Here is a 13,143-nt window from a genome sequence, read left to right on the forward strand (position 1 = left end):
GGTGGATACGGGAGAATTTTCTATGTTTTCTAAAGGTAATCAATGACAGAAATCATTGACAGTTCAAGGCAAAACTATCTCAACCCAAAGAAACTGGCCTGTCTCTAGGTGTGAGTTCACGGAGTTTAACATCAAAATACAGTCAAAATTGTGGTATCCTTCCACCATTAGCCTTAAAATGCCCCTTCCCATATCTAACTACTCCCCTGAACAGCATCACTTCCTTAGAATAAAACTACAGCCTGGAATGGCTGACCAGAAGTGAAAAGAGAGAGGGCAATCGAGAGAATGACAACATAACTTCATATCAACAGTGAAGCTCTCAGTTAAGCGGCATGGCACATCAAACTATGCATTCATCCCAATATTTCTGACATTCAGTCAGAATCAACATCAATAATTGTATTTAGATTACATACTGAATTAACTGAATAACTGAATTAAACCACAGACGGTAATAATGATTCATCTAGAAAATAGACCGTAAATGAAAACAAACATAAAACTCATTTCACTCAAATGAGTTGGATATGCAATATTGCGGGTTTTCATCCCTCAGTCAAAAAGCTTAGAGCCTAAGCGGCTTAGAAGGGCGAAATCAGTAATGTTGATAATGCCTGGGGAGAGGGGGGGGGGGGCAGTGGGAAGGGCTGTGGGGTTTGGCAAGGTATTAAATACTGAAAACCGAAATCATGGCAGAGGATTAAGACAAAGCTTCAATATGGTGCCTCGCTCCAGCGATCGGGAGGGACAGAGAAGCTGGAGGGAAAGATCAGTGAGCGGTTGGTCAGGGTACGCTAAACGTGGAGGGAGTCAACATTGAGGAACAAACAACAAGACGGGGGGGGGGGGGACTGTCGCTCACTTCAAGGGAGAGTTCTTTATTATTCCACCATCGTCACCTTTGAACCCCATTAAAACGTCCCCGTGGTGACTTCATACCTGGAGGGCATCCTAAGGGATGGGTGTCACAGGTGGCCAACGACAAACGATTTGGAGGTGGTAGCCTGTAGGTGGGTTCATAGGTCAAAAACATGTAAAGGCTGTGGTCTTTATGAACCATGTGTCAATAAGCATTTTACTGTAATGTATCGCCCAAATTTGCAGCAGGTCCTCAATTTAAATGAGGGAAGGAGACACCACCTCCATTCTCTTGACCTACTTACAGTCTCTGGAGACAGTAGACAGCTTCCAAAGACTGGAGAGGTGACCTGGAACAAGTAAGCTCATCACCTGGATGATAATTGGACTGGAAAACACCTAGCTATCTTCTTGTATTCCTTAGTCGGCAGCTAACATATGAAAGTGAACGAGCATATAGCACCTTAAATGTCTTCATTTAATTGTTTTTTTTAAATTTAATTTTAATTTAACCTTTATTTAACTAGGCAAGTCAGTTAAGAACAAATTCTTATTTACAATGACGGCCAAATCCAGACGACGCTGAGCCAATTGTGCGCCACCCCATGGGACTCCAATCACGGCCAGTTGTGATACAGCCTGGAATCGAACCAGGGTGTTTGTAGTGACCTCAAGCACTGAGATGCAGTGCCTTATACCACTGCACCACTCAGGAGCCTATCTGAAGGCATGAAATGAGAAATGTTGACACTGACTTTCTTAATCAGTTTCCAGCCTTTCTCAAATGTCAATATCACATACAGCATGAGCGGGAAAAGCCTGACTAACCTGTACCCCCGCACATAACCTGTACTAACCTGTACACCCCCTTTATATAGCCTCGTCCCTGTATATAGCCTCGTTATTGTTATTCGATTCTGTTACTTTTTCTTTTTTACTTTAGTTTATTTAGTCAATATTTTCTTAACTCTATTTCTTGAACTGTGTTGTTGGTTAAGGGCTTGTAAGAAAGCATTTCACGGTAAAGGCCAACACCTGTTGTATTCGGCGCATGTGACAAATAACATTTGATTTGATCAGTTCCAATTGCGCTCTGGGTGCGATGGCTAATGTCTTAATATCTTTGTTCTGCTTGTGATCCCCCAAAGAAAGAGTAATGGAGGACACGAGTGGCCGCAGCATCCTTAACCTTCTCTCCCTATAGGCCCAGACACCTGCAGGTATGAGCAAAGATGCTGTCATACAGAGATCTTTTTTCTAATCTACGTTTTTTCAGCCCTTGTAAAATTGAGCAGCGCGCCTCCACTCTGTCCACGCAAGGTCGCAGTAAAATATGGCCTCTACTTTCCAGTAAACATTGCAGGGGCCTATATTTGGAAGGGGCTGTATCTAATAAATCTTGGCTCCAATAATAATGAATGTTGCCTGTCTCGGCCCAATACTGCTGTGGCCAACTAATTGGTTGGGAATGAAATGCTGGTGAGGCACTATCCCAGGGTGAATTGAAGGAGCACGTCTTGTGCGGTGGGACAGAGTCTCAAGCGCTACACGGCCATTGCTTCTGACTTGATTCAACTTTTTTCATCATTCCCCACGGCACCCACTACGCCCAGAGCCTCCCTCCGCGCACCCCTCCCAGACGGGACATCGCAGCAGGTGGACCTTTTGATTTGTCACCCAGGAAGAGCCGCCCGGTGCTCATTTGCATACAGATGCCTCCTTCAGTGCAGAGGAAGGACCCCCCCCCCCCCCCCCACACACACACACCCCGCACTCCTCCCGCCCGCCCCCCCCCCTCCCCGCACTCCTCCAAGACGACAGAAAGGGGCCCTTAGAGCCATCTCTTTCTTTAGCCCCCTTTCACTCTCTTCCTCCCTCTTTCTGTGGTCCTTTTCACTCTCTATCTCAACCGTTCTCGACATAAGATCGCTAGTTCCTGCCAATTGCAATAAGGGAGGAGTGTTGGGGTGGTGGGGGTCTCGCATCTTGCATCTGCTCTAGCTGGCTGGAGTATGGGGTCTTCAGTCCCAGGGAGAGGAGATACAACAGAGATGGCCTGTTCTGTTGGCATGGCTAGCAGTAGAAGGATGTACAGGGAATTACAATGCTCTTCTAACAAGGAGCCCAACATCTGAAACAGATTGCACCTTCTCCCATTTCACATGTCCAGACAAGAATCCCATTGAGTGCGATAGAGATATAACATGTACAGTGATTGGTTCGTCTCATAATTTCAATGTATCCCTTCCTGCCTGTGATGTTCAGAGCAAATTCTCATCGAGCACACAAGCTGCTTCACTGACAGCCTGGGCACATAGCTGAGGCGCTTCTCATGTGTCAAGCTGTGCAAAATGTAACGTCATGAAGGAATTAAGAGTTTTGGCAAATACAATTTCACCTTTAATTAACCCTAATCCTGTATCTGTGGTGAACTTGACTCTGTGTTCGCTCCACGGCTGCATGAAACCTGAGCCCCGACAGAGGCCATGTCTGTTATCCAGTGGAATCAGGTTTCAGACACAACACGTCTGGGAAAAGGGAAGCCTCTTTGAGAGGCAGAGGTCAGAAAATAAATTCATATAGGACACTCCGGAAATAATCTTATTTACTGTATATCGAAAGATCTCTAAAATACAGCGTCATTGATTGAAATATAGCAGTGGTCAACGAGCACTCACCAGGGTAGAAGTCTTTGGATTTGGACAGCTTGATGGTGGCGCCGGTCTCTTTCTGCAGCTGGACGATGGTCTGTCCGCCCTTGCCGATGATGGAGCCGGCCGCATAGCTGGGGATCAGAACCTTCAGGAAGTACTCACCTTCCTCTGCAGGCAGGAAACAGAAAAGGAAGTAAGAATATACTACACTCAGGTGATCCATTTACCTGTAGTAAAATCATACAGTCACTATTATCCATCTCTGTTTTGCACCCTCTTTCTCCCCCAACAACTATCCTCTTTCTATGCATTTACAGCTGTAAACCCCCCCCCCAATTTCCATGGTATCCAATTGGTAGTAGTTACAGTCTTGTCCCATTGCCGCAACTCCCGTATGGACTCGGGAGAGGCAAAGGTCAAGAACCATGCGTCCTCCGAAACACAGCCCAACCTAGTCGCACTGCTTCTTGACGCAACACACATCCAACCCAGAAGCCAGCTGCACCAATGTGTTGGAGGAAACACTGTACACCTAGGAGTCGCCCACCACAGGAGTTGCTATTCCCTGCCAGCCAAACCCTCCCTAACCCGGACGACGCTGGACCAACTGTGCATCGCCCCATGGACCTCCTGGTTGCGGCCGGCTGCGACAAAGCCTGGGCTCAAACCCAGAATCTCTGGCGACACATCTAGCACTGCGATGCAGTGCTCTAGACAACTGCGCCACCAGGGAAGACCCAGCTGTTATTCATTTCACTAATTATTTTAATCTTTAATTTTAATTTTTGTGTTTCACAGAAGAACCTACTCTTTGTCATCATCTTGGCAGACTGTTATTAATAAAGGGATGGGATTTGTTAAATCTAATTGGATAGATGTAATGCTTTTGGAAACACAGTCACACATTGCATAACCATATTCCCTTATATACACCATCTACTGCTACACAGTCTGGTTTCCATAAATGTCCCTTACACTTTGGCCAGTTTCAAAACTACTGTATACATTAACAGAGAAATCTTTGACATCGCTCTCAGCCCACCCTTCTTGGATATAGGACAAAACATGAAGGCACACAGGCCTAGGAACACAACTGAAACATCAAAGACATGAAGGCATTGCTTCAAAGCGGGCAGATGGGGGTTTAGCAGCAGAGAGGAAACAACCCCCCCCCCCCCCGGAACAAAAGTACCTTTGTTTTGTAGGGCGATAGCTACCTGCATGCTGAAGCGTCCACATGCATCCCATCCAAAACTTTTCAGAACAGTTCCTACATATATTATAACAACATTTTGTGACATTTTTGTTCATTTGGGACATTTCTTTTTGTTGCTGTTCGTTCACACGACATTCTTTCTCGAGGCAAGCCGAAGTTCAAAAGCCAAAGTCTACGCCCCTTCGTCGGTGATTGGTCACCAGTAGGGATTCTTCATTTAAGTGTTTGTTGCCATTCAACGATAGACGACTTGTTTTCATGCACATTTGTTCACTGGAGAAATACTGCACCAAACATCCTAGTTAGATGTAAAATTGTGCAACTAAGATCTCCTTGGCAAAAACGTCCAAATGAATGACAGATTTCTTGAATTCTGACTATTTTGAGGAAGTGTTTTACTGGCTACGGCATCTCAAGATAGACAAACAGTTTTTTCTAGTTTTTCAAGCAAAGGTCTTTTCAAGCGGTCGAGCACACTTGCATACCTAGGCGCCAGCTGAACTGAAGCATGTGGAAGCCTTAAGCCAGCTACTGGCTGTAGCCTATTCCCTGACAGGGACTTTAAGGTCTATAGCCTCTTCCCTGACAGGGACTTTAAGGTCTATAGCCTCTTGCATGACAGGGACTTTAAGGTCTATAGCCTCTTCCCTGACAGGGACTTTAAGGTCTATAGCCTCTTCCTCGACTGAAACTTTAAGGTCTATAACCTCTTCCCTGACAGGGACTTTAAGGTCTATAGCCTCTTCCCTGACAGGAACTTTAAGGTCTATAGCCTCTTCCCTGACAGGGACTTTAAGGTCTATAACCTCTTCCCTGACAGGGACTTTAAGGTCTATAGCCTCTTCCCTGACAGGGACTTTAAGGTCTATAGCCTCTTCCTCGACTGAAACTTTAAGGTCTATAACCTCTTCCCTGACAGGGACTTTAAGGTCTATAGCCTCTTCCCTGACAGGAACTTTAAGGTCTATAGCCTCTTCCCTGACAGGGACTTTAAGGTCTATAACCTCTTCCCTGACAGGGACTTTAAGGTCTATAGCCTCTTCCCTGACAGGGACTTTAAGGTCTATAGCCTCTTCCCTGACAGGGACTTTAAGGTCTATAGCCTCTTCCCTGACAGGGACTTTAAGGTCTATAGCCTCTTCCTCGACTGAAACTTTAAGGTCTATAACCTCTTCCCTGACAGGGACTTTAAGGTCTATAGCCTCTTCCCTGACAGGGACTTTAAGGTCTATAGCCTCTTCCTCGACTGAAACTTTAAGGTCTATAACCTCTTCCCTGACAGGGACTTTAAGGTCTATAGCCTCTTCCCTGACAGGGACTTTAAGGTCTATAGCCTCTTCCCTGACAGGGACTTTAAGGTCTATAGCCTCTTCCCTGACAGGGAGCCTCTTTCGACTGAAACTTTAAGGTCTATAGCCTCTTCCCTGACAGGGACTTTAAGATCTATAGCCTCTTCCCTGACAGGAACTTTAAGGTCTATAGCCTCTTCCCTGACAGAGACTTTAAGGTCTATAGCCTCTTCATTGACAGGGACTTTAAGGTCTATAGCCTCTTCCTCGACTGAAACTTTAAGGTCTATAACCTCTTCCCTGACAGGGACTTTAAGATCTATAGCCTCTTCCCTGACAGAGACTTTAACCCTCAAACTACTGACTGCGGACATTCTGACCCCATAGGCATACTTTTGATTATAGCCCTGATGTGGTTTTATTCAATTCTTCCATTTTTTTAATGACTTTGTCAGTCCACTTTTTCTTAATAAATCAAAATAATTGTTTGGATTTTCTTTTTTACATTCAAGTCCTTTGGGGTCGTTCTGACCCCCAGCCAAATACACATCATTCTGCCGATAGAAATGGTATATATAGGACCTTCATTTGAATCTAGGTTTCTCTGGGCACATAATTACAAATTATCCATGCCACCAGAGGGTTTAGGGGGACCTGTATCAGATAGACGGATCACCTGCAAAGATATAGCTCCCATGTACTAACCTAAAATTAGACTTTTCTGTACCACGTATCACATGACCGTGTACAAAAGCACCTTATTTTTGTGAAAATACAAATCTGCCATAGGTATACCAAGTCTGCCAACGGTCTAAATACTTGATAGAACTCCAATACAGAACTCAGATATGTTCTGAATCTCTGTGTATTCTCCGAAAAGTCATTATTCTAGGGCAGGGCCCTCCAACCGTGTCCTTGGAGAGTTACCGTTCTGTAGATTTTTTCAACACAAATGTATCACACCTGATTCTAATAACGAGCTAGTCGATAAGATGAACCGGGTTAGTTACAACTGGGATTGGAATGAAAACCTCCAGGAGGGTAGCTCTCCAGGAACAGGGTTGGAGATCCCTGTTCTCGGGAAAATCCAAAAAACGATTGATTTGAATCCAGGTTTCCCCAGAGACATAATATTAAGCTGAGCAGCTCAAGTCCCTGGTTCACCTGGAGAAGATTGACCCCAAGAGAAACGTGTAAGAAGGGGTGTGTTATATCGAGCCTCTGTTGGCTGTCATGGACAAAGTGTTTGTTTTTTTAGGTGGAGGGGGACCTGTTGGAGGGATCTTGACCTGAGATATGGATATGGAGCATCTTATGTACTTGCCTATGGTTATAACTGGTTATAACTAGGTATGACCGTGTACAAAATCTAAATGACCTAAGATACATGTAAATGTAAATGTAATACATGCTTAGTCACAGTCAAAATAGCTCATAAAAGTATGTCAGTGGTATGAATGCTTGGTAGAATTGTAACACAGAAACCAGTTAGCTTCCCCTCTGAATGTATATATAGGGAAAGGGGATACCTAGTCAGTTGTACAACTGAATGCATCTTCCACATTTAAACCAGCCCCTCTGAATCAGAGCAGTGCGGAGGGCTGCCTTAATCGACATCCACGTATTTGGCGCCCAAAGAACAGTGGGTTAACTGCCTTGCTCCGGGGCAGAACGGTATATTTTACCTTGTCAGCTCTGGGATTCAATCCAGCAACCTTTTGGTTACTGGCCCAATGCTCCTACCCGCCAGGCTACCTGCCGAGTGTAGCCTGGCGGTGCTGATTTGTATATACTTTTGTATTGGTGTGTACTCTCCGAAAAATAGTTATTCTACAGAAAATGATATATAAATACCAGAATTCCTTTAATATCCTCCAATATTCTATATGTGCAACTTGTTATGGTATTTTGGTTGCTATAACATTTGTTTTGAAGTGACTTTAAGGATTTGGGTATGCTTTTTTTAAGCATCCTGCCATAGACCCTACCACTCCCATTGTTTCACTAGCAGTGATGCTAATGCTGGCTGTGTGGTAAGTAAATAAAGCAAACTAAGCCAAATGTCTCTCAGGAACAATGAGTGAATTCCTTTTTGTCCCAAAAATGTAGCATATTTCAAATTTTGGTGTACTGCCCCTTTCAATGACATACATTTTTACCACAAATATGACACAGTTCATATTTACATAACAGAATGATATTACAATCAAATGATGGTAAATCAGCTTTTTAGTGTTAATGTGGATGTGTAAAAGGGATTTTTTTCTTATTTTCGTTTTACAGAATATGCTAATTAACCGTAGCTAAAACCGTAGCTAAAATAACAATCTGTTTATATTTAATTTTTTATTATCTGATAACATTATTTACATGTCTAATGATGTTTTGAAAATAATTAAGCTGACCCAAGATGGCAAATCACGTATGTAAAATATGTTGGTAGTTTAAGGGTTAAGGTGACAATGTATCCCAGTGTCTCAACCAATCGCCTTGGTCCTCTCCTCCTCTCCTAATATTCCACCACAATTAATCCAGGTTGCCTCCCCCAAGGCGGCAGATATAAATAGGATTATTATTAAGAGGTCATGGTTTTGTGTCACTTCACGACACACATGCACTGTTGATGGAACAAGGCACAATACCTGTTCTATACTAATGCAACAGCAATCAATCCACTGTGCAAGATGTGGAGAAGGGGGGGGGGGTCATGAGTTTCGACACTGATTATAATGATGGCTACCCTCACACTTTGACTTGAGATGCATTAAAATAGCGACACCTCTTGCATGTGTATTGATGACTTCCTAGCATGTATTCAGGAGTGTCTCGTATTTCTAACCAAGAACACTGAGTACCTCATAGAGTGACGGTGATGGTGAGAGGGGTGCAGGCAGGCAGACAGAATTAGGTTTAGGTCTGGCTAGGGGAATCATCAGCTAATTGAGAGAGTTCATTATCTTTCATCGAAACACTCACTGGTCCTGCTATAATCTCATTAATCGATGCACCCCCACTTGTTGTGTGTGTGTGTGTGTGTGTGTGTGTGTGTGTGTGTGTGTGTGTGTGTGTGTGTGTGTGTGTGTGTGTGTGTGTGTGTGTGTGTGTGTGTGTGTGTGTGTGTGTGTGTGTGTGTGTGTGCGTGCGTATGTGCAGAGAGTCTGTGTTTGTTAGAAATAGTGTTTTCTAAGCACGGCTTTTCTCCTCGACATGCTCCAAATCATAAAACTGCACCATTGGCACCGTCTGGGACCTGGTCTGTTGAACCAACCCAAGGGCGATGGAGAGAGAGTGCTTTACACGAGGAGGAAATACGATACTTTCCCTTCTAACTGTGAGTAAGGTCATAGACATGAAATCCTACATAGAGCTGGGACGGACCTTTGTGTTTTAAAGCAGGTTATAGAATTGTTTTCTCCCGCACAGCACTGCCTGACAGTGAGCCTGCCTATGCTGAGCATAAGAATCAGCAGAACTGCCTGTGTTCTGCACTGACCCAGATTCCAAATAAAGCCAAGACTGACCTCATTTTGATTGGGGTAGATCTACTTTTAACCAGCCTCAATTGATAAGTAATATCAAACACAAAACCGGTTCTGCTGCTGCACATGAACCCTGGTACGCACTACACAACACACGTATACACACACAAATACAACAAATACACAGACAGGTGGACAGGTGGACATACATACATACATACATACATACTGTATATCCATAGAAACATCGCATAAACAGTAAACACACACCTTTCATACACAGTGGGCCATTTTTTTTATACGTGACAATTATGTTCTAATCGTCTCTGTTTAAGATACTTGTTTTATACAGATCTGACTGTATCATGGCGAGTCCCAGTCCCTGAGATGATAATCCTGAATGCAGCCCTTACTAATCAAGCATGATGACTGTGCACAGTTGCTCGGCTACTCCTGTCTAGACAATCAGCACGCATTCTACATCGATCGCTGATAGGGAACATAAAACCACTCGCTCTAACCCGGTCAGATTTAATTCCTCGACGGTGTCACCAAGGAAGGCTAGGGCAGAACACCCTTAGATTGAATTAGTACGTCTCGTGAGAAGAGGCTTTTGGCTGAACTGTTGGTTTTAAATATTTAGCTGATACGTCCCAGTGAGGACTGTGGATGGATTGATATAAATGAGCATGGACCTGACAGAGATGTGATCCGCCCTGAGCAGATGTTAGGCATCAGGATTGTAGTTCCTGGTCTTTGCTTTCTTTCCTCTTACACAACACAGACAGGATCCCAGCAGTTCAAGTTTCTGGAGGAACACAGTCATTTCCTCTTACTTGTCAGTGCACAAGACTTGAAGGTGTACTTCAGGATTTTGGCAACGAGGCCCTTTATCTACGTCCCCACAGTCAGATAAACTTGTGGATACCATTTTTATGTCTACGCGCACAGTTTTAAGAAAGTTGCTAACTAGTGCTAGCACAATTGCTAACTAGCGTCAGTGTAATGAATGGAAGTCTATAGGTATCTGTTAGCATGCTAGTTAGCATTGGCTTGCGAATCTCTAACTTCCTGAGTGGCACAGCATCTCAGTGCTAGAGGCATCCCTAAAGACCCTGGTTTGATTCCAGGCTGTATCACAACCAGGCCGTGATTGGGAGTCCCATAGTGTGTCAGACAATTGGTCCAGCATCATCCCGGTTAGGGTTTGGCCGGGGTAGGCCATCATTGTAAATAAGAAATTGTTCTTTACTGCCCAGTTAAATAAAGGTAAAATAAATAAAAAACATTTTGCTTCCAACTCACGACTCCCTATGTGTTCTACTGGGAAAACAACAAAGTGAGCCAGCTAGGTCAGAATACATCCAACATGTCTTACTCCTACTATGCTTGGCGTTGGATCAGTGTAATTTGTTCAAGAGTGTGCGTGTCATTATGTGTGTATGTAAGGGGTAGCTACAATAAATAATGAATAGGCATCTGACATAATAAACTAGTTGGTAAACACAGCAATCTGTTGCTAGGGGCTCCCAGGAGTCCTGGAGCCCAGAATAGGCTCCATCAGCCTGGACGGTTCAAATCTGGGGATCTGGTGTCGGGGGCTGGGTGGGCCTCTGGGCTAGGCTAAAGCATTGGGGTGTTATAAACATCCAGTTCACTTAAGCTGGGTGAGTTTGTGTGGGGGAGCGGAGCTTAGTCTCACCCTCCACTCCTTTTGTTCAAGTTAAATCTCCACACCAGTTAATGGGGTTACTCTGAGTCATGAAACCTAGAACATGAATAAGACAAAATAAAAAGTATTTCACATCTGTAGCCATTCTGTTGTCGCGGGGTGTTTTCAAGGTCACCAGTGAATCTGTATGAACTTCTTGGTGGCTGTCCTCTGTTCCTTATGTAGCCAGATGCATAATGTGTTTCGGTTGGGTCTAACCAGTGTATAGTCTTTTCAAAATGTCCCCCCTTCTAGTGTCCACATTTGAGCCTTTCCGGACACGGCTATCTGAACTATGCTAATGCCCATGCTGAGCGGCACTCCATCTCCAGTGTATTTGAGTGTGTGAAAAGCACCATGCATTGTTCGTCAAGCACGGCTGTTTCGAGAGGGGGCTAGATCTTCCCCTCTGCATCGCTCTTTTCATCGCTCTCATCCATATTCATTGTGAGGTCTCTCCTCCACTTGGCAGCGGGCTGGAGGAGACAGGCGACTTCAGTGTCCAATTGTAAGCAACCATTTCGAGAGCATCACCCGAAACCCTGCCCTATACAATGGGATTTTAAAAAATTTGTTTGACGCAGTGCTTTAAAAAAAGAACAGATGATGAAGAAGAAGAAGCAGCGCCCCCTTCATGTTCATGGTAATGGAGGGGGATCGATGGGCAGACACGGCTGCATGTGGTTGCTGGGGGTAGGTAGTGAATGGCAGCTGGTGATTGATGAGGTGGGTGGGTAGGTGGAGAAGAGGGAGCAGTCGTGATGGTCTGAAGGAGAACCATGATTAGCATGGATGGAGAGAAAGAGAGCGCCGTGCTGCCTAGAAACACTCAGTTGAAAAACAGCCATGCCGCAGAGAAGTGGGAGGACACGCAGTGTTTTGGCTACAACAGCCCGAGCTGACACACTGGGTGGCTATGAGATTGGCAGGCGATAGGCCGGGACAACGCTTATATTTGCCCTTTGTTCATAGTGCTCCTTCACCATCATTGACGAATCAATATCCAAATGTTTATGTAAAGCCTTTATAAAAACCAGCTCTGCTATCTTTTGAGCTTTTTCACTCTGTGAAAGTGTGACGCATTCTCCTCAGCACCAATGGATAGATCCAGGGGAAGGTAAGTCAGCTCAGCTCCGGAGGGGAAAGCAACACAAAACACGAGCGATGCGATCGCTAACATCAAAGGCCCTGTCCTATAGACCGATGGCTCAGTGCTCTGTATGGTATCTGCCAGACGGGGGTGGGGTGGGTTGGAGAATAACTACTCGTCTGAGTCCTCATCCCCCCCCCCTCTGTTCACCCTCCAAGGATATATTCACAGTCTCCTCACGTAATTTGGCAAGGGCATCAGAAGGCCTCCTCACCACTGTCCACTGAAGCCACTTTGGTGCCAGTCCATCCATTAACGAAATGACTTCAACATATCTTATTATAGTGGACAGAATATTTTTATTTATAAGAGGGGAGTTGGGCTGAAGACCTATCTGAATATGCGTCCCATGGGTATGCAGTGGGAGCAAGTCAAGCATGTGGATTGTAAAAAAATCTAACCAAGGGAGTCAGTGATCCCCCCCCCCCCTTAATATGAATGTCACCTTATGTAACATATAATCATGATTTAGAGCCTCTATAGGTTACAGCACAATGCCCTCTCATCCCATCTCTTCTGCAGTATGATCGAGACCGAGATGAACAATCAGAAGAGTAGACAATATTTAGAGAACACAACATCCATTGAGGTTTAAATATGTCTAATCCACGTTATCATCAATCCCAATCAATCCCCCCTTTGACAATGTCATGCAAAAGGAATGAAGGTGATCGTGTCAATTACGAAATGATCAACAACCAATTTCATATACACAACATATCCAATAGATGTGCAAATATTACAAATGTGATAACCTTTTCAATTCCACAAATGTGAATAGCA

General features: G+C 44.4%; 1 protein-coding gene across 3 annotated transcripts in view; it reads right to left on the reverse strand.

Moving 5' to 3' along the window:
- The window catches only part of nova2 (NOVA alternative splicing regulator 2), a 58,550-nt gene that overhangs the window by 41,342 nt on the left and 4,065 nt on the right, over positions 1-13,143 (reverse strand). For all 3 annotated transcript variants that reach the window (XM_064984352.1, XM_064984351.1, XM_064984350.1), the window contains one exon: positions 3,540-3,683. In XM_064984352.1, the coding sequence (XP_064840424.1) occupies positions 3,540-3,683 (144 nt within the window). The remainder of the gene's footprint in view (positions 1-3,539; positions 3,684-13,143) is intronic.

Source organism: Oncorhynchus masou, chromosome 13 (genome assembly GCF_036934945.1).
Source record: "Oncorhynchus masou masou isolate Uvic2021 chromosome 13, UVic_Omas_1.1, whole genome shotgun sequence".
NCBI lineage: Eukaryota > Metazoa > Chordata > Actinopteri > Salmoniformes > Salmonidae > Oncorhynchus > Oncorhynchus masou.